The sequence below is a fragment of the Natator depressus genome, chromosome 5 (assembly GCF_965152275.1).
Source record: "Natator depressus isolate rNatDep1 chromosome 5, rNatDep2.hap1, whole genome shotgun sequence".
Taxonomy (NCBI): domain Eukaryota; kingdom Metazoa; phylum Chordata; order Testudines; family Cheloniidae; genus Natator; species Natator depressus.
In genome coordinates this window covers 79,795,768-79,820,531 of record NC_134238.1, presented here as the reverse complement: position 1 = coordinate 79,820,531, position 24,764 = coordinate 79,795,768, and the positions used below count along the sequence as shown (strand labels likewise).

Genomic DNA, 24,764 nt, shown 5'->3' with positions numbered 1-24,764 from the left:
AGGCACCCTGGGCTGCGGGGAAAAGACTCGTGTCCCCCTGCATATTTTCTTTGAATTTTTCTGCATGAGGGGAACAGAAATATGAGGGCCAAATGAATTCTGCTCCCCTGCATTGGTGCAGAATTCTGTCAGGAGTATAGTGTCTCTGTGCATGTGCAATTACATCAGATGTTGTACCATAAGTCAGTAATTGTAATTTTTTCTAAATGTCATTATTTATCATCATTCTCTCTCAAGACCTGGAGAGCATTTTGATCCTCTAATGAGAAGATTTGATTTGACTAGAGGTTTACAACGTGCATGACCCCTGTGAGAAGCAAAGACTAATGAGGGGGAGCTGGTCAGGCTTTTAGGTTGACCAGCTGGAAATCCACCCAGGCCTGCAAAAGTTCCGGACCCATATTGCTCATTGAAATAAATGTGACTCAGTATCTGTTTTATAAATTTTATTAAAACTGTTAAACTAAAATCAAATCAAGAAAACATATCACCAAAGAGAAGTTATTAATATTGAAATAAGAATCAAATCAAGTCAAGCCAGAAACAGTATCATATGATGAGTATTCTATGATGTTTAGAACAGCAGTTAGATCTATGAATTCTACAGTTGTTTGAGAAGACTTTCCCAATTGAGAATGTCTGGCTTTCCCAAGAAGTGCAGGTAATGGCTATCAGCTTGCCTTTTGAGGGTTTGGATCTCTCTAGTTCCATGCTGGAGAATCTGAAAAGGATCAGAAACACAAGAAGATCCCTAGAGTTCACTCATTTCACCTAGACTTAATCTTTTAAAATATGTGACTACTGGGAAATTACCAAAATAATCCATTCTAACCAGGTGATCATGTCTTCCCAAAGTTGAGTATGTCAATTCTAACTTTGCTGCATGAAATTGTGAGTTCATATCAAAACACTGGTTCCTTCTGCTAGGAATCTCAGTACTTTTGTCACGTTTCACCGTTCTGCTCACCATTTCTTCAATGCCACTATTCATCTGTGGCCAGAATACAACTTCTCTAGCTCTCCTTTTTGATGTGGTCATTCCAAGGTGATCTTTGTATATTCATTCCAATGTTTTTCTTTCCCATCACTCTGTGGGAACCACAAGCTCTTGCGAGTGTTTCTGCCATTACTTAGTGGTGTCCAGGTTAGAACTTCAGGATCACATCATAGTTCTGTATTTTTTAAAGTAGTCACTATAGCCTTGATGGTGCTTCTCCAAGCCACTTTTTGTGTATTTCAATCAGAGATTTATGATTACTTTCTGCTTTGAAGCTATGGTCATAAAATTGTGAAATCTAGTACATCCATCTGCCAGACCTAATGTCTCTTTTTTCAATTTGCAGATATGTCGTCTTTGCAGCCATTATAGGCATACATGCATACAAAACTGGTAATCAATCAGTTCCATAACACTTTAATAGTACTACTCCCAGCCCTCCTTTCAAGGAACATGTGGAGAGTTTGTTGTCTTTCAGGGGGCCAGAAAATTGCAGCTCTGGAGCTGCTATCAGAATGTTGTTTAAATCATTGTACTTTCTTTTGTGCTCTGGCATGCATGCCCATTATGGTATCAGTGTTCGCTTTCATGCCTGCTAGATTCTCTAACATCTGTCTCATAAAGTGAAATATTTCTGGACTCTAATATATTCCAAAAGGCAGTTTTAGGAAGCAGTATCTGCCAAATGGTGTGTTGGAAGTGCGGTTCTCCTTTGTTCCTATGTGTGCTCCACCATAGAATGTGCATGTGTTCATGCGCTCTTGCTCAGAGATTTTAGTTAGCCGTGTCCGCACCTGCACTCTTTATATCCTTGGATTCTGATGCAAGGATATATAGGGAGAGGCAGACATACCGCTGCTCCAGTTCCTTCTCAACTGCCCTTTACTCGAGACAGAGCATAGTGGTGTTCACTGTGAACTTCTCAGCTCTTATCTTCTTAATAAGAATTTTATTTATTTTCTTCCTAATTGTTATATTATTTGCTTTAGCACGTGTTTGTGTTTCTGCCCCTCTCCCCTGAGCACTTTGCAGTCAGGGTCTTCTACCCTCACTCTTGTTGTCTACAGCCTCCCTGCTTGGGTTATGCCAAAGATCCAGGGTTTCAAACCCTGCCAGAGCTGCCACAGGTCTTTCCCCCTCAGCAAAAAGCATCCCAGCTGCCTTGGAGAGTCATAGGTCTCATCTAAGAGCAAGGTCTGCATGAGGCTTAAAAACAGATCTCACAAGCTGAGGGAGGATAAATTGACGCTCCTCCTGATGGAGTGCTCATTGAGACCTGTGGGGGGGGTCCAACTCCCTTCCCCCATATGTTGGCCTCAGTCACTTAGTCCAGACTGGTCACTTCAAAAGACCATAAGGCGGATTCGGAAGTGAAACACTCAGAGGTAGAAAACCCATTCCCCGGAGAGAGACTGTCCAAAAGGGGAAAGTCACTTCTTTAAGACAGGGAGCAAGGAGACTTTGCGTCCCAGTATAAATACTGCTAAGGTTTCTGCAGGCCCCAGTACCAAGATACCAGTTACCCAACAGAAAAGACTTTTGGTATGCCTCGTGCTGAGATCATAGAATCATAGAATATCAGGGTTGGAAGGGACCTCAGGAGGTCATCTAGTCCAACCCCCTGCTCAAAGCAGGACCAATCCCCAATCAAATCATCCCAGCCTAATGCTTTGTCAAGCCTGACCTTAAAAACTTCCAAGGAAGGAGATTCTACCACCTCCCTAGGTAACGCATTCCAGTGTTTCACCACCCTCCTAGTGAAAAAGTTGTTCCTAATATCCAACCTAAACCTTCTCCACTGCAACTTGAGACCATTACTCCTTGTCCTGTCCTCTTCTACCACTGAGAATAGTCTAGAACCATCCTCTCTGGAACCACCTCTCAGGTAGTTGAAAGCAGCTATCAAATCCCCCCTCATTCTTCTCTTCTGCAGACTAAACAATCCCAGTTCCCTCAGCCTCTCCTCATAAGTCATGTGTTCCAGACCCCTAATCATTTTTGTTGCCCTTCGCTGGACTCTCTCCAATTTATCCACATCCTTCTTGTAGTGTGGGGCCCAAAACTGGACACAGTACTCCAGATGAGGCCTCACCAATGTCGAATAGAGGGGAACGATCACATCCCTCGATCTGCTCGCTATGCCCCTACTTATACATCCCAAAATGCCATTGGCCTTCTTGGCAACAAGGGCACACTGCTGACTCATATCCAGCTTCTTGTCCACTGTAACCCCTAGGTCCTTTTCCGCAGAACTGCTGCCTAGCCATTCGGTCCCTAGTCTGTAGCTGTGCATTGGGTTCTTCCGTCTTAAGTGCAGGACCCTGCACTTATCCTTATTGAACCTCATCAGGTTTCTTTTGGCCCAATCCTCCAATTTGTCTAGGTCCCTCTGTATCCTATCTCTGCCCTCCAGCGTATCTACCACTCCTCCCAGTTTAGTATCATCCGCAAATTTGCTGAGAGTGCAATCCACACCATCCTCCAGATCATTTATGAAGATATTGAACAAAACCGGCCCCAGGACCGACCCCTGGGGCACTCCACTTGACACCGGCTGCCAACTAGACATGGAGCCATTGATCACTACCCGTTGAGCCCGACAATCTAGCCAACTTTCTACCCACCTTATAGTACATTCATCCAGCCCATACTTCTTTAACTTGCTGACAAGAATACTGTGGGAGACCGTGTCAAAAGCTTTGCTAAAGTCAAGAAACAATACATCCACTGCTTTCCCTTCATCCACAGAATCAGTAATCTCATCATAGAAGGCGATTAGATTAGTCAGGCATGACCTTCCCTTGGTGAATCCATGCTGACTGTTCCTGATCACTTTGCTCTCATGTAAGTGCTTCAGGATTGATTCCTTGAGGACCTGCTCCATGATTTTTCCGGGGACTGAGGTGAGGCTGACTGGCCTGTAGTTCCCAGGAACCTCCTTCTTCCCTTTTTTAAAGATTGGCACTACGTTAGCCTTTTTCCAGTCATCCGGGACTTCCCCCGTTCGCCACGAGTTTTCAAAGATAATGGCCAATGGCTCTGCAATCACATCCGCCAATTCCTTTAGCACTCTCGGATGCAACTCGTCCGGCCCCATGGACTTGTGCACGTCCAGCTTTTCTAAATAGTCCCTAACCACCTCTTTCTCCACAGAGGGCTGGCCATCTACTCCCCATGTTGCGATGCCCAGCGCAGCAGTCTGGGAGCTGTCCTTGTTAGTGAAGACAGAGGCAAAAAAAGCATTGAGCACATTAGCTTTTTCCACATCCTCTGTCACTAGGTTGCCTTCCTCATTCAGTAAGGGGCCCACGCTTTCCTTGGCTTTCTTCTTGTTGCCAACATACCTGAAGAAACCCTTCTTGTTACTCTTGACATCTCTTGCTAGCTGCAGCTCCAGGTGCGATTTGGCCCTCCTGATTTCATTCCTACATGCCCAAGCAATATTTTTATACTCTTCCCTGGTCATATGTCCAACCTTCCACTTCTTGTAAGCTTCTTTTTTATGTTTAAGATCCGCTAGGATTTCACCATTAAGCCAAGCTGGTCGCCTGCCATATTTACTATTCTTTCAACTCATCGGGATGGTTTGTCCCTGTAACCTCAACAGGGATTCCTTGAAATACAGCCAGCTCTCCTGGACTCCTTTCCCCTTCATGTTAGTCCCCCAGGGGATCCTACCCATCCGCTTCCTGAGGGAGTCGAAGTCTGCTTTCCTGAAGTCCAGGGTCCGTATCCTGCTACTTACCTTTCTTCCCTGTGTCAGGATCCTGAACTTGACCATCGCATGGTCACTGCCTCCCAGATTCCCATCCACTTTTGCTTCCCCCACTAATTCTTCCCTGTTTGTGAGCAGCAGGTCAAGAAAAGCTCCCCCCCCCAGTTGGCTCGTCTAGCACTTGCACCAGGAAATTGTCCCCTACGCTTTCCAAAAACTTCCTGGATTGTCTATGCACCGCTGTATTGCTCTCCCAGCAAATATCAGGAAAATTAAAGTCACCCATGAGAACCAGGGCGTGCGATCTAGTAGCTTCTGCGAGTTGCCGGAAGAAAGCCTCATCCACCTCATCCCCCTGGTCCGGTGGTCTATAGCAGACTCCCACCAATACATCACTCTTGTTACTCACACTTCTAAACTTAATCCAGAGACACTCAGGTTTTTCTGCAGTTTCATACCGGAGCTCTGAGCAGTCATACTGCTCCCTTACATACAGTGCTACTCTCCCACCTTTTCTGCCCTGCCTGTCCTTCCTGAACAGTTTATAACCATCCATGACAGTACTCCAGTCATGTGAGTTATCCCACCAAGTCTCTGTTATTCCAATCACGTCATAATTCCCTGACATCACCAGGACCTCCAGTTCTCCCTGCTTGTTTCCAAGGCTTTGTGCATTCGTATATAAGCACTTGAGATAACCTGCTGATCGCCCCTCATTCTCAGTATGAGGCAGGAGCCCTCCCCTCACAGACGTTCCTGCCTGTCTGTCTTGTTAGAAGATGTCTTCTAACAAACTACCGTGAGTGACACCGTTGTTGGTACTGGAACCGGAGACCTCTAGGAGACCCCTAAGAAGCCTTCTTCAACCAGTGCTCCAGTACTGCTCTTCTATGTATGCAGCCACAAGGAGCACATTGACCTTACCTCCACACTGCCCCCAATACTGTCCACCTCAGGTCACATTGCACTCAGACTGTAACTTTTCATTATCCCCACTGCCACCTCAGGTTCCCGTTAGCACTGTGAAAGAATCATCGAATATTAGGGTTGGAAGAGACCTCAGGAGGTTTTGGCCCAATCCTCCAATTTGTCTGGGTCACTGTGGACCCTCTCCCTACCCTCCAGCGTATCTACCTCTCCCCCCAGCTTAGTGTCATCTGCGAACTTGCTGAGGGTGCAATTCATCCCATCATCCAGATCATTAATAAAGATGTTGAACAAAGCCGGCCCCAGGACCGACCCCTGGGACACTCCGCTGGATACCGGCTGCCAACTAGATATGGAGCAGTTGATCACTACCAGTTGAGCCCGACAATCTAGCCAGCTTTCTATCCACCTTATAGTTCATTCATCCAATCCATACTTCTTTAACTTGCTGGCAAGAATACTGTGGGAGACAGTATCAAAAGCTTTGCTAAAGTCAAGATATATCACATCCACCGCTTTCCCCATATCCACAGAGCCAGTTATCTCATCATAGAAGGCAATCAGGCATGACTTGCTCTTGGTGAATCTATGTTGACTGTTCCTGATCACCTTCCTCTCCTCCAAGTCCTTCAAAATAGACTCCTTGAGGACCTGCTTGATGATTTTGCCGGGGACTGAAGTAAGGCTGACCAGTCTGTGGTTCCCTTTTTAGCCCATGTCCCCATTCAGGACATTTGCAGGGCTGGCGCATGGTCTTCAGTTCACACGTTCACCTCACATTATGCGATCGTCTCCCAGACAAGGGAAGACACCGGGTTTGGTAGGGCTGTGCTCTTCCCTGAGAATTTGTGAACTCCTTCCCACCTCCAACACTCGCAGAAGAAAATCACTCGAAAAGAAAAGCAATCACTCGAGGAAGAAAAGACAGTTTACCTTTTCCATAACTGGTGTTCTTCGAGATGTGTTCCTCATGTCTATTCCACATCCCGCCCTCCTTCCCCTCTGTTGGAGTTGTCTGGCAAGCAGGAACTGAGTGTGGGGGAGCACACAGCGCCCCTTATACCGCACCATGGAGGCGCCACTCCAGGGGTCGCTAGGGGCACTCCCCTATGGGTACTGCTAGGGGAAAAACTTCTGGCACCGGTGCATGTGGCGAGCACGCACACCTATTGTGGAATACACATAAGCAACACATCTCAAAGAACACCAGTTATGGAAAAGGTAACTGTCTTTTCCTCTCCCATGAAGCCCTCTTAGTAACAGAGGAACCTAGGTTTCCCTTCCTAAGGAGTACCCAAAAGGATCCCTCTGGTACCATCTCACCATTTCGAGCCAGAGTGTCCTTAGGTTATCCTGCATCCCAGCATACAGTCTCCTCCCGCTTGGTACTGATACCTCCCCACTGCCGATCTCTGGGTCTTTTTAGTAGGACATGGGGAGGATAATTCCTCAGATTGGGATTTTTCTATCCAGGATTCTGCCTCCTTTGCATTCCAACTCCATTCTCTGGAGGTAGTGCCCATGCCATCCCTGGCAGGAACCCCTGCAAGGCCCACTCCCTTTCTTTATGCACCACTGCAGTGGGTTTTCTGAACCCATGATCTACAGACACAGACTGGTATTATAGGATACCTCCCATAAGAGGCCCCATCTTTATCAACAGACATAGGTACCATAGGAATATCCTCCCCAGGACGAGAGGAGCAGGAGTTAAAGGTTTAGAAGGTCCTCCTCCTTACCTGGTGAGGTGTCTATGGCCCCAACTCAACACTACCTACGGGGCAGTGTGCATTCCTCCCCCAGGACTAGGTCATCTGTTAATGAGGTTTTACAGTCACCACCCTGTACTGTATGGCAGAATCCTGCTACCATCATGCCTACTTGCAAGAGAGCAAACAAAAATATTATGTACTGGCCAAGAGACTAGAATGTATTTTCTCCCATCCCACCCCCAACTCCTTGGTAAGGGATGCTGTCAACTAGAGCAGCCAATAAGCTTATTCCAAATTGACTCCCTAGGATAAAGACCTTAAGAGTCTGGACCAGGGGCGGACAAACTTTTTGGCCTGAGGGCCACATCAGGTTTCCAGAATTGTATGGAGGGCTGGTTAGGGGAGGTTGTATCTCCCCAAACAGCCAGGCATGGCCCGGCTCCCCCGGGACTCCTGCCCCATCCATCACCCCCTGACCCCACCCCTGACTGCCCTCTGCTGCCCCATCCAACCCCCCCCATTCCTGACTGGCCCCCCCCCGGGGACCTCTGCCCCATCCAACCTCCCTGTTCCCTGCCCTCTGACCGCCCCAACCCCTATCCACCCCGACCTGACCACACCTCCGAACTCCCCTGCCCTCTATCCAACCTCCCCTGCTGCGCTGCCTGGAGCACCGGTGGCTGGTGGTGCTACAGCCACGCTGCTCAGAGCACCGGCTCAGGCCACGGCTCTGCAACTGCGCTGTCTGGCTGCCCAGAGTGTTGCACCAGCAGCGCACTGAGGCTGCAGGGGAGGGGGAACCGCAGGGGAGGGGCCGGGGTCTAGCCTCCCAAGCCAGGAGCTCAGGGGCTGGATAGGAGGGTCCTGTGGGCCAGATGTGGTCCGTGGGCCGTAGTTTGCTCACCTCTGGTCTGGACCATCTGGGCCAAAAGAGCTATTCATTGGCTGCTCTCCAGTTTAGGGTTGCGAATCATCAGGCCTCAATGGCAAAATATGATTCTACAAACTATGCTAAATTTACACATTTTAGTGACTACCTGTCACAAGATCAAACAGAGCAGTTTCAAGCTCTCATCTTGGAAGGCCAGATGATTGTGAAGACTTCCCTTCAAACCTTCCTCAATGCAGCTGAAACAGCCTCACATTTGATGGCAACTGGCATCATCATGTAATGAGCCTCTTGGCTACAATCCTCCAGCTTCCCCAGGGAGGTTCAGAATACAGTGGAGGACCTTCCTTTTGAAGGGTCTAAGCTCTTCAGTAGTGACACCAACAGTTCACACCACTCGTTGAAGGATTCCAGGATGACTCTGTGATCCCTTCGGATCTATATGCCTACAGTAAAAAGATGATTTAGCAAATCGTAGCTTGCTCAATGTTCTCAACCTTTTAAATACCAGACCTCTACAAGATATGCAGAACTCTTCCAGACCTCAGAAGAAGGGGCCCTCTTCAACGGTGACCTCCCAGTCTGCACCTTCCATCAAATGGCCATTTTGATAGCATGGTCGAGGGTCATGAACCACCCCTTTTTCTGGATCTCATGTTGCATGAAACCACTCTCCCTCTGCTCTTTGTGGACGATCTCCCCTCTACCTGCCTGGGAACTCATCACATCAGAAGCTGGATCCTAGAGGTGGTTTCCACAGGGTATTTCATTCATTTCCATTCCATCCCCCCTGCCCATTTCCCTACCTCTTCAGGGACACTTCTCACATGGATCTCCTAAATCAGGAGATTCAATCTCTACTTTTGGGAGTGACTGAGCCATTTCCCGCCAAAATTTGTCAGAAGAGGGTTCTGCTCCAGGTACTTCCCAGCTCCCAAAAGGAGAGGAGGGTGGAGGTTGATACTAGACCTCATAACTATGTGTATCTTTTTATCTTTTTGCAGCCTTTCAAGATATTGACCCTAACAACATTAATTCCATCCTTAATTCCTCATTGTCCTCAACCTTTAGGCTGCACACTTTCATGTAGCTAAGCACCCATCTCATGGTTCGTTGTTGGTACAGAGCATTACCAGTACTGTGCCTTCCCCTTTGGCTTTTCAGCTGCTCTGAGGACCTTTATAAAGGTCCTCTCTGTCATTGCAGCTCAACTGCATCGGGGACGGGGGAAATAACCATCTTTCTGTATCTGGGCAACTGAATCCTCCTTGAGGTCCAGGCAGAAACAAACATGGCCCTAGTCTTATTTTACATTCTGGGCCTTTGTCTAAGCCTGGAAATGTCTACCCTAACACTGGTACAGCACACAGACTTCACTGAAGCCACTCTGGACTTAGCCACCAGAGCATACTTACCTGCAAAAAGGTTTACCACGGCGGCCATGCTTATCTCCACTCTACAGCAGAGCCCAAATCCAAAGCAAGGGCTTGCCTGCAGCTCTTAGACCACATGTGAGCCTGCATGTTTGTGATGCTCCATGCAAGACCTCACCTTCAATGCTTTCAGACCTGGCTCTGAATGGTTTACATCCCCATCAGTCTTTTCATACCTCCAGTGACCATACCTCCAAGAGTTCTCTACTCTCAGTTGGTCCTCTCAGAATTTGTGAGGAAGTTCCATTTTTGCGTTCGTCCCCATCAAGGGTCATCACTACGGATGCCTCTCTACTGCACTGGGATTCCAGGCTCCACAGCAAATTGACTCCTCAAGAAGCTTGTCTCCACATCCATGTTCTAGAATTCACGGCAGTTCTCTGTAAGTGCCAGTTTTTCCTCCACAACATTGAGGGCCACTCAGTCAAGGTAATACTGGACAACAGAGCAGCAATGTACTATATAAATCACTGGGGGAGAGGGGGGGAGCAAGATCCTAATACTTATGTGCAGAATCACTAAGACTGTGGAACTGGAGCATATCCCACTGCGTAGCTAGCTCAATGGTCTACCTTCCATGCCTGCAAAACATATCAGATTCCTTGAGCAGGCACTTTCACGAAGCGCAGTTCCTGGAGCTGCTTCTTTCTCTGCAAGTGTCATTTTGCTTTCCTCTCCCAGGAGGTCTCCTGATACAAGAATTGAGCACCATAACGCACCCCAATCTGTCAAAGCTGCAACCTAGAGCTGTGGTTCTCAGGCATAGAACTGGGCCGCTATCCCAAAGTTCAGTCTGTACTCCTGAGTAGTAGATAACCAGTCATGAGAAAAACCTACCCGCAAAAGAGGAGGCACTTTCAAGTCCATTGTAAGCATGAAATGGAGGGTGGGGGGGGGTCAATTTATGAGTATGCCAAGGTGCCAATTATATTTTTAAAGCTGAAGTCTATCGAATTAGGTTTGCCACTATATAATCAAATCCAGTAGGATAACCCCTTTTTATCGGGTCCACGGAGTGTTAGTTTACTAGATCAACTTTTAACTCAAACAGTATTTCTCAAATCAGGACTTGCTTATTCTTAACCAACCAACAATTTATTAATTCACCCAGAACCACATAAATATGTAATCAACCGTTCACCACTCAGATGTAGACACAACCAATTGTATATACCACACACACAGTACAGACCTGCAAGAAATTATTACACATAAGAGTTGAGGCTCAGAAGTTATATTAAAGAACCATGCAAATTACCAAGATTTCTTATTACATTTACTTATCAACAATTCTCAATTATTTAGTACCAGACACATTTATCACATATCCAAGGGTGGATTTGTCTTTAAGGCACTTTGAAGAGTGTGGTTACTTCTGTTTGACTACATTAGTCCAAAAGGGACACATTTTGAATATTAAAAGTGATTGCTTAAAACAATTCTTTTCAATCTCTCTTAGGTCAATTTTCTTGGATTTATAAAGGAGTTAAAATCTAAAATATGTTTACTTGAATTCTCACTAGAGAGTGTAGACTCGGCAAGATAACCTACAGTTATTTATATTAACAAACAGAAGGGGAAATACAGTCTTTGAAATGAAATCTCACCACTTCTTCTTATCCTCTTAACCCTGGGATGGGGGAAGAGTCCTTTCCACACAGCTGGTCTGGGCATCTGTCACATTTAGGATTGTGCAGTTTCTTGTGTTAGGTTCTGTCAGTTCTCTGAAGCATATGGTGACCTCAGTTTTATATACCCTAGTTTCAGGGTTTGTTGGAGGGGGACACCCTCTCATTCCTACTGGATATTTGCCAAGTTAGTGGTTAGGTTTTATGCAGTGTAGTTGTAGCCATGTCAGTCCCAGGATATTAGAGAGACAAGGTGGGTGAGGTAATACCTTTTATAACAGGTAATACCAGCTCATGTGTGTTACCTGCTTGTAGAATGACTCATCCACTTCCTCTTCCTGATTTGGTGGTCTAGACCCCCACCAGGATATCACTACTGTTCTTTTTCCTTGTTATTCTCACCCAGAGACTCTAGTTAGGTCTGTCACTCACTTTCCCTTGGACCTCCAGGCAAGTGTATACGTTCTTGATGTACAGTGCATCACTTCTTCCTTTTTTTCCATACCTGTCCTTTCAGAACAAGCTATATCCTCAATGCTGATACTCCAATCATGGGAGTTGCCCCACCAAGTTTCTGTGATGCCAATTCAGTCATAATTTTCTTCATGTACCATGACTTCCAGTTCATCCTGCTTGTTTCCCATACTCCTTGACTTTCTATACAGATATCAAAGATATTTTGCAGATTGCCTTGTTGCTTTTCTTTTTTGCCTTTTTAATGCAGTTGTGATTTCTAGACCCTTCTCCAGACGTTAGCTCCTTCCCCTTGTCTTTGTTACTTGAGCCTAGATGCGCGTTTCCCGGATTTTTGTCACCATATCCCATAGGACCTAGTTTAAAGCTCTCCTTATCAGGTTAGCCAGATGACGTCCAAACATGCTCTTCCCAGTACTTGATAGATGGAGCCCAGCCCAGCATAGTAATCCTCTTTCCTGGACTGACACAACCTGCATTGCCACGTATTTACTTCCACAATTCGATGGTCCTTGCCTAGACCTTTTCCTTCAACAAGGAGGATGGACGAAAACACAACTTGTTCCCCAAACTCTTTCATCCTTCTTTCCAGAGCCATGTAGTCTGCAGTGATCCACTTAAGGTCATTCTTGGCAGTATTGTTGGTGCCCACGTGGATAAGTAGGAAGGGGTAGTGGTCCGAGGGCTTGATGAGTCTTGGGAGACTCTCAGTCACATCCTGAATTCTAACTCCAGGCAAGCAGCACGCTTGTCGGGATTCCTGGTCTGGATGGCAGATGGATGATTCTGTCTCCCTTAGGAGAGAGTCCCCAACCACCACCACCCTTCTCCTCCTCTTGGGAGTGGTGGTCGTGGAACCCCCATCTTTAGGACAATGCATCCCATGCCTTCCAGTCAACGGGGGTCTTCTTCTGATCCCTTCCCTGAGGTGACCCTATCAAGGCATTCTCAGCAGTAGTACCTGTGCAGAGAGCCTGAAAGTTGCTTACCTTTATCCGTGTTGGGGGTATATTGGTTCTCCTCTTTTTCTTCTTTTCGAGGAACATGCTCCCAATTTTCTTCCTTGTTCTTCAGTCCCCCCCATGCTGCCTTCTCCAATTCTTTGGCATGCTGTGCCCGCAGTACCAAATCCTGACTTCTAGCTAAGAAGTCTTCATTTTCTTAGATGCAATGCAGGGTTATTACATGGGTCTCTAGTCCTCTAACCTTTTTCTTCCAGTATGGAGACCAGCTTGCACTTTGTACAGACAAAGTCACTTCTATCGTCCAGGAGAACATGGCACATCCTATGCAGGTTTCAACAGCCAACCTCACTATCTATATTTCCTGCCTTGTAATGTATCAAGAGCCTCTTCAGATGTATTTATTGCTCCCAGAAGCTTGAAAGGCAAAATCCTGTGTGGGCTCTCCCCCCAGGCAAACTCCCTCCATTTGCTTCTCCTCTGTTCATATCTTACTTCATAACTAGAACTTAAAAAGTATTTGTAGTAGAGTAAAAATTCCTTTATTTTTCTTTGTTTAACTTATAACATGTTTAAATCCCACATGTTTAAACATACCTAGTTGTGTTTTTTTTTTAAAGTGATTGAAAGTGAAGAGTTTAAAAGAAACATTTGTATATACTACAAATCAATAGTGGCTGCAGAAAACATTCATAAATATTAATGTGTGCATGTGCCATGGGGGCTCCATTCTTTCTGAAGTCGGGCAAGAACATTTAGAATGCAGTTTCACATTTAGACTCACTCAGAACTTGGAAAAAAAACACCTTTTTAAAACTCTTCTTTGTTTCATGTTTCATGTTTCCAAAGAATCTTTTTCCCCCTTGTCCTAAAATATCTGCTCCCATTGTGGTTTGAAAACATTTAACGTTTATAGTATCAATAAGACATGCCCAAAGTGACGTCTGATGGCACAGGAAGGGTACAGATTCAGAAGACAAAAAGCAGACCCTGTTAGAACTGTACGGGATAATGAAAACCAATAAACAAGTGGAAAATTTCACATTTCAATCACTATTTTAAAAAGGAAAGAAGGGGGAGCTTTAATGTGTCTGTTTTGCTGCTTGAACAGAGTACTGAGTGTGGCTGAAGTCAAATCTTTTCAGATATCAAAGAAATACACAAAATTGATTCCAGGTGGGCTAATGATGAATCTTTTCTCCTATTATTTTGCAGATATTGATGAGTGCAATGAAGACCCCAACATCTGTCTCTTTGGCTCCTGCACTAATACTCCAGGAGGCTTTCAATGCATCTGTCCCATAGGCTTTGTGCTGTCTGACAATGGACGAAGGTGTTTTGGTAAGTTGCAGGGTTAAAGCATGTTATCACTGACTGCAATAGTTAACAGAAACTTTGCAAGAAGAGTGGGGACTCTTTAGTAACCTCACACTGGTTGTCAGGATTGTTGCCATGTCATGCTCTTATTACAAGTTTATTATGTTAAAACTAAATTGATTAGGTCCTCCCAGTAAAATAAATGTTTGTCACATGGTGCGCCATGCTCTACGGAAGACAATAAATCTCTCTTACCTTCTGGTACAACTTAGCAATACAACCAACAGTCACTGTGTCCTTTAATCCTTTTTATAAAACTAAGAACTCATTGGTTCTTTTAAGGGTGGATTCCCTGCCCAGATAGGCTCCCTTTGTGGTTATAAATAGCATGGGAGGCACAGTGTATGAGCTTCTACACTGGCTTCTACACCTTTCTCCCCACAGCCCCAGCTTTGGGATGCCATTCACCTCTGCCAAGATGGTGTACAGTCCTGCTGGAACTAGCACTGGGCCAGGGTCTAGGGCAGACAATCATGATTAGCACCATGCTCTGCTGCATCCAGCAAATGCTAGGCATGACAGGAAACTTGCCTTCAAATTTTGCAAGAAATCCTTTTCTTTGTGTACTCCAAAAATACTACTTTACTTGAAGGAAAACTACATTTGAGTCTGGAGCTCAGTTCCTTGTTCCCCAGGCTGGCAGAGTCTGGGGCTTTGAGGAGCTGTAAAGGCAGGAGTGGAGGTATTTTTTGCCTTTGTAATGATGGTCCCTGCTGTCCTGCAGAGAGTGAATAATGTGCAAGAAAGTCTTAGACCTGGTATACACTAAAATGTTAGGTTGACCCAGCAATGTTGCTCAGGGATGTGAAAAATCCACATCTCTGAAGGGCGTAGTTAAGCCAACCTAACCCCAGTATAGACAGTGCTAGGTCTATGGAAGAATTCTTCCATTGACCCTAGCTACTGCCTCTCGAGGAGGTAGATTACCTACGACGATGGGAAAATCCCTCCCCTCAGTGTAGGTAGTATCTACACTGAAGTGCTACAGCGGCACAGCTGCAGCACTGCAGTGGCACTGCTGTAGTATTTCAAGTATAGACAAGCCCTTAGTCCTCACTTCAACCCTGAATGCAGCAGACAGCAGTTGTGGATAAAAGCGTTGGTATCCTGTTGTCTGGGTGGGAGATGTATTCCATAAAATAATGGTGAAACTCAGGCCTAGAATTATCACTTTCATTTTCTGATACATTCTTCTCTAATCAGGCAGGAGTCTGTCATATAGAATGTGTGGGTTTTTTACATACCTAGCTTATTACTGTTGCTTTTTTTGTTTGTTTTTCTAGATACCCGGCAGAGCTTCTGTTTTACTAACTTTGAAAATGGGAAGTGCTCTGTCCCAAAGGCTTTCAACACCACCAAGGCAAAATGTTGCTGTAGTAAGATGCCAGGAGAGGGATGGGGTGACCCTTGTGAGCTCTGCCCCAAGGAAGAAGAAGGTATACATCATGGTTTATAATACGTGTAGGAAAAGACTAAAATGTGAAGTCAAAATAGTGCCTCTGCACAGCTGTAAATTAGCCTCCGGCAGTAGTTCTTGTTGCTTTGGGACAGGAGGAAAGGCAAAATGTGGGTTAGTGCCCAGAAACACAAAAGCTGTCACTGGCATTTGGTTTGTTACCCTACTGTTTGGTTTACACTAAACAAACTGAGGGAGAAGCGTTAAATGATTATGTGCTAAGATAGGGTTACCATATGTCCGTATTTTCCCAGACACGTCCAGCTTTTTGGTTCTTAAATCACCGTCCGTGAGGAATTTTTAAATATCAAAAAACGTCCGGGATTTTGCCATTATTATTTTTCCCCAAAGAAGAGTTGATCATTCAAGAAAGAAAGTGAATGTTGATCACTCAAGAGAGTGCCCGCTTTTCCCCCCTAGCTCCCAGTGCTTGCGCCACGAAACAGCTGTTTTGTGTAGCGGGGGGGGAGGGGGACTGTGGCGCGCTCAGGGGAGGAGGCGGGGCCGGGGATTTGGGGGATGGGGGTGGAGATTTTGGGAAAGGGGTTGGAATGAGAGCGGGGAAGGGGTGGATTTGGGGTAGGGCCAGGGATGGTGGGGCACGAGCAAAATTTCCCCCCTGCATACAGTGTCCTCTTTTTTGAATGTTCAAATATGGTAACCCTAGCTAAGAAAGCTGCTCTGTAGACTGACACAATTACTCAGGCTTAATACTAGTAAAGGATGTTGCAGTTGAAACTAGCAAGAAGGGAAAAATGCAACTCAATAACAGGGAAAATATATGGTAAGAATATCTATCCAAAACATGCTCTTTTTCATTGGTGTTAATTAAATTCAGCTGCCTTAATGGTTTTGATCACTTTCATCCATTTAGCATGTTTGTTTATAATTGTTGAAAATGTTCCTATACAGTTGCTTTCCAGGATTTGTGTCCCTACGGCCACGGAACCATCCCTGGGATTGATGATACACGGGAAGGTATTGCTTTATTTCTGACACTGCTTAGAAAATCTTTAATTCCCAGTTAAGTGAGGCGCTATTGGGTAATGCTGTTTTGTTCTTTCTGGTAAAGCTTTTTTTTATTTTGTGTTTTTTTTGTTTTGTTTTCAAGGGTGAAAGAAGTTTTGGAGCACTGAGAAAGCTTACAAGATATATTCTATTTTTGAAACTGCATAGTTATATTTTGGCCCAAGACATATAGAACAAGATGCTTACTTTTTGGTCATTTCCTGCTTTTCATTAGAAATGTAATATTTAATATAAAAATAGTCGAGTTTTACAGCTGAAAGATAATAGTTTACATGGTTTTCTATTTTTCAGATGTCAATGAATGTCTTGAGAGCCCAGGCATTTGTTCAAATGGTCACTGTATCAACACTGATGGATCATTCCGCTGTGAGTGCCCAATGGGATACAACTTAGATTACACTGGAGTGCACTGTGTAGGTAAGTACTGATTCTACATTAGGCAGACTGTACATTGCAAGGATAGCAATGCTTAAAGTTCATAAACTTAAAATACCACTTAGCCTGTGTCCCAGTTCTCTGAAGTTTGTGTTTTATTTATTTCATCCTAGATACTGATGAATGTTCGATTGGCAATCCATGTGGAAATGGCACATGCACTAATGTGATTGGTAGTTTTGAATGTAACTGTCATGAAGGGTTTGAGCCAGGCCCAATGATGAATTGTGAAGGTAAATCATGATTTCCTCCATTTTACCTCCTCTTTTTCTCTTATATTTATTTTATTTTCCATCCAGCGTTTGCGCTATCGTAATGTGTGTATTGGGTTTTTATTACAAAGTCAAAGTTATAAGTTAAAAGGAATCTCTCCTCTTGAAATATGCCAATGAAAAATAAAGTCTAGGGTTCTGAAATGAGCTGTATAAAAGAAATTTTTGCAAAAATAGCACTTTTCATGACCTAGCTAGTGTGTGGTGCAGTGTAACCCTGCTAACATTCCTTTTGAAGGAAAAGTTTTCTCCTCACCCAGCTCTAGAGAAATATGTTACCTGATAGAAGTGTTTCTAAGAATAACTGAACCTCTTAAATTTCCTCATCAATACATTGTAACGGCCATTAATGTGGCATGTGAGTGTTCATTTTATTAGTCAAATACGCTGCTTGTTAGTTTTTCCCAAATTTTAGGGTGTGGCCTGCAGAGATGGAGGGAGAGAAGGGACATAGATAGGCTACTCAACTGTTCTCCAGAGTCTCAGCTTTAATTTGAAAATAAGGGTCTAGCTGTTATAGTCGCAAAGAAAACCTTGGAAATGTGACCAGAGTGTAACTGGTTCAAAAGTGTTTGCCTGAGTTTGCAGAGAACCTGACACAATAGCTTTGGAGTGTGACTTGCCCCATTTATTTCAATGGGTGCTAAGTCAAATGCCACTAATAATACTTTACTTGTCAACATTAACTATTTCATTGCTCAACAAAACATGTAAGAAAGCAAAGAGAGAGGATCATATTATGAAGATCTATACATTTTGGATAGGCCTTTAACAACACATGGTGGGTCTGAAGGAGGGCATGATTAGTTTATTTTCCTGAATAGGGACTTAGCTTTCAGAAGCTTGGGAAATGCTGGCTTATCGCATCCTTGAAAAGACTGTCTATTGTAAATAGTTCCATATAGTAAAATCCCAGCCAAAAACAAAACAAACCAAAATACAAAAACACCTACAACTCTAACCTTAAAGGTGGCTTTAGAAGTGTATATGTTACAAAATGCAATATATATGAGGATACCCTGGATACATTTATTTTTTGTTTATGCTGCCTCAGAAATACACAAAAAAATTCCCAGAATGAAGCATTGATTTCTAACACTTTTTAGATGGTAACACAGAAAATACGGGTATAAAGAAAGTTCCAGTGGTGCTATTACAATTAAGCTGGAACATAGCATTCAGTCTCCCTTTTCCTTACTATTCAGACATAAACGAGTGTGCTCAGAACCCTTTGCTGTGTGCTTTTCGGTGTATCAACACTTACGGTTTCTATGAATGCACCTGTCCGGTTGGCTATGAACTGAGAGAAGACCAAAAGATGTGCAAAGGTAATTAACTTTAAAAAAAGTTTTAGAAAGTAATGGCTATTGAAATGTAATTTTTCCCAATGCCTGTTACCCAGTAATAGACAAAGTATGGTCAAAAGTTTTTCTTCAGTGCATCCTATATCCAGCCTTTTTAATAAAATGTTGCAGCAGGACCTACCATATGATGCACCAAATTGATACACTCAGCATTGTGTCCAAGACAGAATATCACCTGGTGGGCCCTTGTTGTCTCCACTTGTCACAAAAACTTAGATCAAGATGGAGCATTTCATGCTGGAAGATGTCCTCTCTGTAACAGTGTTAAAGATGAAGGTAGCTGCTATTTGCTTAATTTTATGCAAATTACAAGGGCTCTCAGGCTTTTGATTAATTGCAGTGCTCACATGCCTCTCCCCACCCCCCCAACCCTCCCAAGTAGCCTGTCACCTTGTTTACTCTTAATAAAAACAGTTTGGGGTTAAGAAGAAAAATAAAAATTATATTTTCTGAACAACAAATACTAGTTGTCTTCTACAACTGAACCTACGAGAAAGCATTCATACTAGGTCTTTATTTGAAATACAACATATACTACATTTTTTTTCAGACCTGGATGAATGTGTTGAAGGTCTCCATGACTGTGAATCAAGAGGCATGATGTGCAAAAACTTGATTGGCACCTTCATGTGTATCTGCCCTCCTGGAATGACCCGTAGACCTGATGGAGAAGGCTGCATGGGTAAGGCTTGGGAAGGGAACACTTCATATATTGCTCCAATATTAAAATGAAAAGTTTATAATATACAAGTACATTTGGAAAATAACTAGTCGGAGCATACTATGGTTAGGTGTCAGAATTATATATTTCTTTGGAAAGTAATTGAGATAACCAGAGTCATATTTCTCTCAAGCAGTCCAAGGGTGGAAATTTTTAAACACAAAGAGATACAGAAAATTTACTCTGTGTTGTACTGCTTGACTCTGGAGTATTGGTATAAAGTTGTTACTCTGACTTTGAGCCAACTCCCGTTATCTTTTGGAAAAAGCCAACTCCTTAAGGGATATTATTATCCTTTTGTGACTTGGTTGTTTTCTGCATTGAAACACTAAAGGGGATAATTTTTTGCACAATTTTACCCATCCAAACCTCCTGCTAAAATTGTGAATTATTGAATTGTATGCTAACAGGGAGACCTCCAAAGTCATAAATGGCAGCTAGGTGCTAATTAATTACACCCTTTGCTACTTGACTGTGGTTTAGATGTAGTAATTAGAGGCACAACTACTCAGAACGGCATCTGTAATATTTTGTAGGCACAAAAACAGAAGTACGGATTGCATCTGTGCTCAGCTACATATACCCAAACATCTGTTCATGAGGATGGAGACACAAGGCCTCTTGAACGTTCCACTTGACAAGTCTACTCTAACCCTGTTCCATCCAGTCTTTCCTTATTTTAGGGCTTGATTCTCTAATCTTTACAGTGAGTAATTCTTACACTAGAAGTCCCAGTGATCTCAGGACTACTTACCATAAATAAGAGTTGCTGAATTTGGCCATTAAGACTATTTTTGTTTCTTTTTTTGTGTGGCCCACCTTTGCTTTCAGTGTATAGGGTTGTAAGAATTAAGTCTTAAAATTACTCTGACTACCCATGAAAGCCTTTAATTAGTTAGCCAAATGGCATCTCTTTTAATAGTTCTCTAAATATGAATAATAAAAGTAGAATAATTATTGTAGGTAAATATGAAATTATATATTTGCAAAAATGTGTATTAATAGTAGAGAAATTATATTTTATGTAGGTTTCAGAGTAACAGACGTGTTAGTCTGTACTCGCAAAAAGAAAAGGAGTACTTGTGGCACCTTAGAGACTAACAAATTTATTTGAACATAAGCTTTCGATGAAGTGAGCTGTAGCTCACGAAAGCTTATGCTCAAATAAACTGGTTAGTCTCTAAGGTGCCACAGGTACTCCTTTTCTTTATATTTTATGTATCCAGCTTTTTCAGAGTTAAGGGGTAACAATCTAGAGCAAAATACAAACATTTTGTTCCAGCCATCAGCAGCAAAGAATTCATAGAAATTAAAAACCATCACAATTCAGAATAATTCTCTCATCTTAAGATGAATCGGCAAACAGCTTCCCTTGACCATTACTGTAATTTGTTTAGAGGGAAAATAGATAGATCTTGCCAAGTGCTGCTGTGTCTGGAATCAGAATTTTTCCCTTGTAATTTTGCAAGTCCGTTGACATTCTGAAGCTTTCTATGTTGACAAAAAATACTGGAATTTATCTCCAAGTATAAAAAAATAGTAATTTTTTAGTTCTCTTAAACATCCATCCTGGTAAAATCTCTCCTTACAGAATTCTTCTTATTTTATTGCGCATTCAAGGAAAACAGTCTTCTTTAATCATAAAGCATCAGTCTATTTGCTAGTAAGAAATCAAGAATTGTGCCTTTATAAGAGAGATGGCTGTTGGATTCAAACCTACTTCTGTTTTGCCCTGAGCAGCCAAACCTTCCAGTGTTCTTTTAAGCACCTATGGAAATTATGGTATCAATTTGTTTTTTGCAAGCTAATATGGGAAAAGGAAGGAGCAGACACTTTGGGATTATAAACCCTATTTTAGGAAAGGCGCCTAAGCACATACTTAGTTCTTACTGACTTAAGCACGTGTTTAGGTGCCCTTCCTGAACAGGCACATTTTATAGAATCGTGGTCATGTGACATACTCTTTAACTATTAACTTTCTGTTTCTTAATGGCTCTCACTACTTTATTTTGAATGACTCTCTTCACTAGTGTATTAAATTTCATTGTAATGCTAATTGCTAGACAGAGTTGTAGTGCAGTTGGCTTATGCCATGGTTCATTGAAAACTTACTATATTTGGTAGAAAATTGACAAGGTTTATCTTTCTAAGTTGCTATATTTTTCCATACCTCCTTCAAAGCACATAGTGTGCTCAGTTCTCAACAGAAGAGTGAACATCAGCTTTTGGAGGTTTACTCAGCTGTCTTTTGGCCATATGAATGTATTAGTTACCGAAATGTTTGAATTTTTTTTGCCTGCTGAGTAAATAACTCTGACAAACAGGTTTTTAGTCTGTCAATTCAGATAAGTTTTAAATCACATTTATTGTGTGTATATGTGTGATATTTTTGTAAAGATGAAAATGAATGCCGTACCAAGCCAGGTATCTGTGAAAATGGTCGCTGTGTGAACATTATTGGAAGCTACAGGTGTGAATGTAATGAAGGATTCCAGTCAAGCCCATCAGGCACTGAGTGCCTTGGTAAGTTGATTTCCTTGGCATACATTTCCCATTACATGAAAAAGTATAAACTCAGTGCAATAAAATGGAGGTGGAATATTTAAATAAAAAAATAAAAGCACTGCTTGCTAAGATTTCTACCAATAATGCAGACCCTGAGTACTTCACACATCTCTTGGCTGTGTGTATAACAGATTAAATAATGATCCTTGATCTGTTTTTCAGGATTAAGATAAATTGAGTTTTCAAAGAGAAAACAATGATTTATTTTATTTCTGGAAAAAATGATAATTAACAGTCAGGAAAAATGACATCAAATGGTGGTTTCATGCCAAAGGAAAATAGTTTAGCATCAGCCTTGCTTACCCTATATGCAATGTTAAATAATAAATCTCACTTTAAGAGCAATATATTTCTAATTATTCCATTTATGAGCCAGATACTGCTGCTACAGAATTTTAATGTTAGATCTGTTCTACTGTACAGTTTTGTGTAAAAAAATATATATATATATATATGTACAAGCCATTACTTTTCAGTAACTATTTTGATCAGTTTTTTCCTCACTCACTGTTTTGCTAAATGGAGATTATTATAGTATGAACATTTAAAGTAAGGACAGGAAGTGTTACTGGCAAAATTCTATACGTCATAGGCTTTAATTTCAGTCTGTAAATGAACATTTTAAATAAATTCTAAACAATTAAAAGGAAGGTGATGCAAACTTGAAGGATCTTATGCCTGCTTGGAAACAATAAGAAAGTTTTAGGATAGTCTAATAACCTAAAGAGGAAGGCAAATGAATGCAGTCACTGATAACAGGGGAGAGGGGCAGCTGTGGTTGATGAAGCTATTATTGCATGCTGAAGAAAGGAGAGTGACTAAAGTTGTTGACTGTCAGGCAGGGGCTTAGTTTGTTAGATTCTAGTAACTTCTGGAAGATAGCAGGGCAGCTGAAAATATCTTGGATTTTTTCCGTCTTCATACTGTTGAATTCACAAAGGGGTTTCCCATGTTAACTAGTAAACATGAAAGCTACCATTCAACAGAGCAAACAACTGGTTATTATTTAATACTTTTGGTATTACCAGACATCAGTGTATGAATTTATCTGATTCAAAATGCTTAACATTTTAAGAAGTGATACGGGAAAAAAAGCAATTGAATGAACTGAAGTGATGAAACCAGATAATTCCTGTAAAGCAAACTACAATGATTGTCAAGAATTGTTGAGATATAAGGATTTATGCTCCTCTCAAAAAATGCAGAAAATCAGTTTCTTCAAGAGTAAATGTGCCACTGAATGAAACTGGATTTCATGATCCTGCTTTTGAAACATTTTCAAGGGAAATGTCTTCATCCAAATGTAGTTGCAGTGATAATTTAAGTCCCTGTTCTAAACATACAAGCAGATCTTCAGCATCGATGCAACCACCATCAGCATCATGACTAGCTGGTTGAACAGGTGGACTGATATCCCTCCTTCCCCATCCTACACAGGAGGATTCCAGGCTAGCTAAAGAGGGGACTAAGACTAGGTGCTGCCACATCTGACTTTTAGGCACCCTGCTGCCTAATGGGATCTGCCGCTGTCACTTAGGCACCTAGGCTGTCTACACTGCGCATGGGAAAAGTTAGAGCAGAGTCCCCCATTAACTAGCCAATATGATATGCTGATGAGAGGGATGTGGCCTAAGCCCTGCCCCTCAAAGGGAGTTAGATGCTTAAACAGGAGGTGCCTCCCTCCAATTGGGCATTTCAGCTGTAAACTCTCTCCTGGATTTAGGGCTGACCTGGCTTAGGTGCCTGAGGTGGAGGAGGGTATGTGGTGGTGCTTTTAGTCAGTTATTGCCAGTGGGTAGGGCACTCACCAGAATGTTAGAGACCTAGATTCAAACTCCCGTTCTGCCTGGTGTGGAGAAGGGCTTGTGCCCCACCTCCTAGGAGAGTGCCCTCGCAATGGGATACTCTGGGATGGGTCTCTTCTCCATCTCTCCTGTTAGGGCACTCACCTGAGATAGGGGAAGACCTGGGTTCAACTCCCTACTCCAGTGAATATTTAAGTATTTACTGGAACACCACCACCCTCGTCTCAGCATACCTATTGGATCGAGCCTTGAGGATTAGGCAGGCAGGGGAATGCCTAGTTTGTGACTCCCACTGGGGCTTAGGCGTGAATGAGGTGCTAGGCATCAGGACTCAGGTGGCTTTGTGCATGCCCAGCAGCAGAAATGTAGGCATTTGAGGTGTCTGTCAGTGGAAACAATGTCTAGGGACTTAAGGAGCCTATAGGGCTAGATAGCAGCTTGGGGGGGAGGATTAACGATCTAACTTTTGGATTTAGGCACCTAAAGTAGCAGTTAGGTGCCTAAACCCCTTTGTAGCGCTAGCCCTCTGTCACTAAATTTGCATCCAACTACCATAAGTACTTAAAATTTGCATTGAGAATATGGAGACCTTTGCTCAACATATCAGATCAGTGATCTCTGTAGTTCATGACATCATCCGTATCAGGCTTCCCCATTTAACCTGGCATTAAAATGAAGGTGCTGGTAGCAGACTAGAAAAAAGAAGGTATCTGTGCATCTCTGCTTGGATGGCTAGCTGGTAAGAGCCAAGAAAAAACACCAGATGAGGGAAGCCCTTGCCAGGATATGCTTTCTACTAGAGCAGTGTTTCCCAAACTTGATTAGTGACCAAATGGAAAGAGGATGGCTCAGGCTATTAATCATAGTCCAACATCAATCCCAAGGAAATACACTGCTCTTTTGAATTAAATATATGAACAGATATTTTCAAAAATTTACATTTTGGGAGAGTGTTCTTGGTGCTGTTTCCATTCAGTGCTTTTAGGGTCATGGTATCACTGAA

At 43.0% G+C, this 24,764-nt stretch overlaps 1 protein-coding gene across 1 annotated transcript in view; it reads left to right on the top strand.

Moving 5' to 3' along the window:
* The window catches only part of FBN2 (fibrillin 2), a 247,755-nt gene that overhangs the window by 199,801 nt on the left and 23,190 nt on the right, over positions 1–24,764 (top strand). Inside the window, exons 49-56 of the mRNA XM_074953067.1 lie at positions 13,953–14,078; positions 15,398–15,550; positions 16,483–16,548; positions 16,891–17,016; positions 17,148–17,267; positions 18,512–18,634; positions 19,221–19,352; positions 21,789–21,914. Of these exons, the coding sequence (XP_074809168.1) occupies positions 13,953–14,078; positions 15,398–15,550; positions 16,483–16,548; positions 16,891–17,016; positions 17,148–17,267; positions 18,512–18,634; positions 19,221–19,352; positions 21,789–21,914 (972 nt within the window). The remainder of the gene's footprint in view (positions 1–13,952; positions 14,079–15,397; positions 15,551–16,482; positions 16,549–16,890; positions 17,017–17,147; positions 17,268–18,511; positions 18,635–19,220; positions 19,353–21,788; positions 21,915–24,764) is intronic.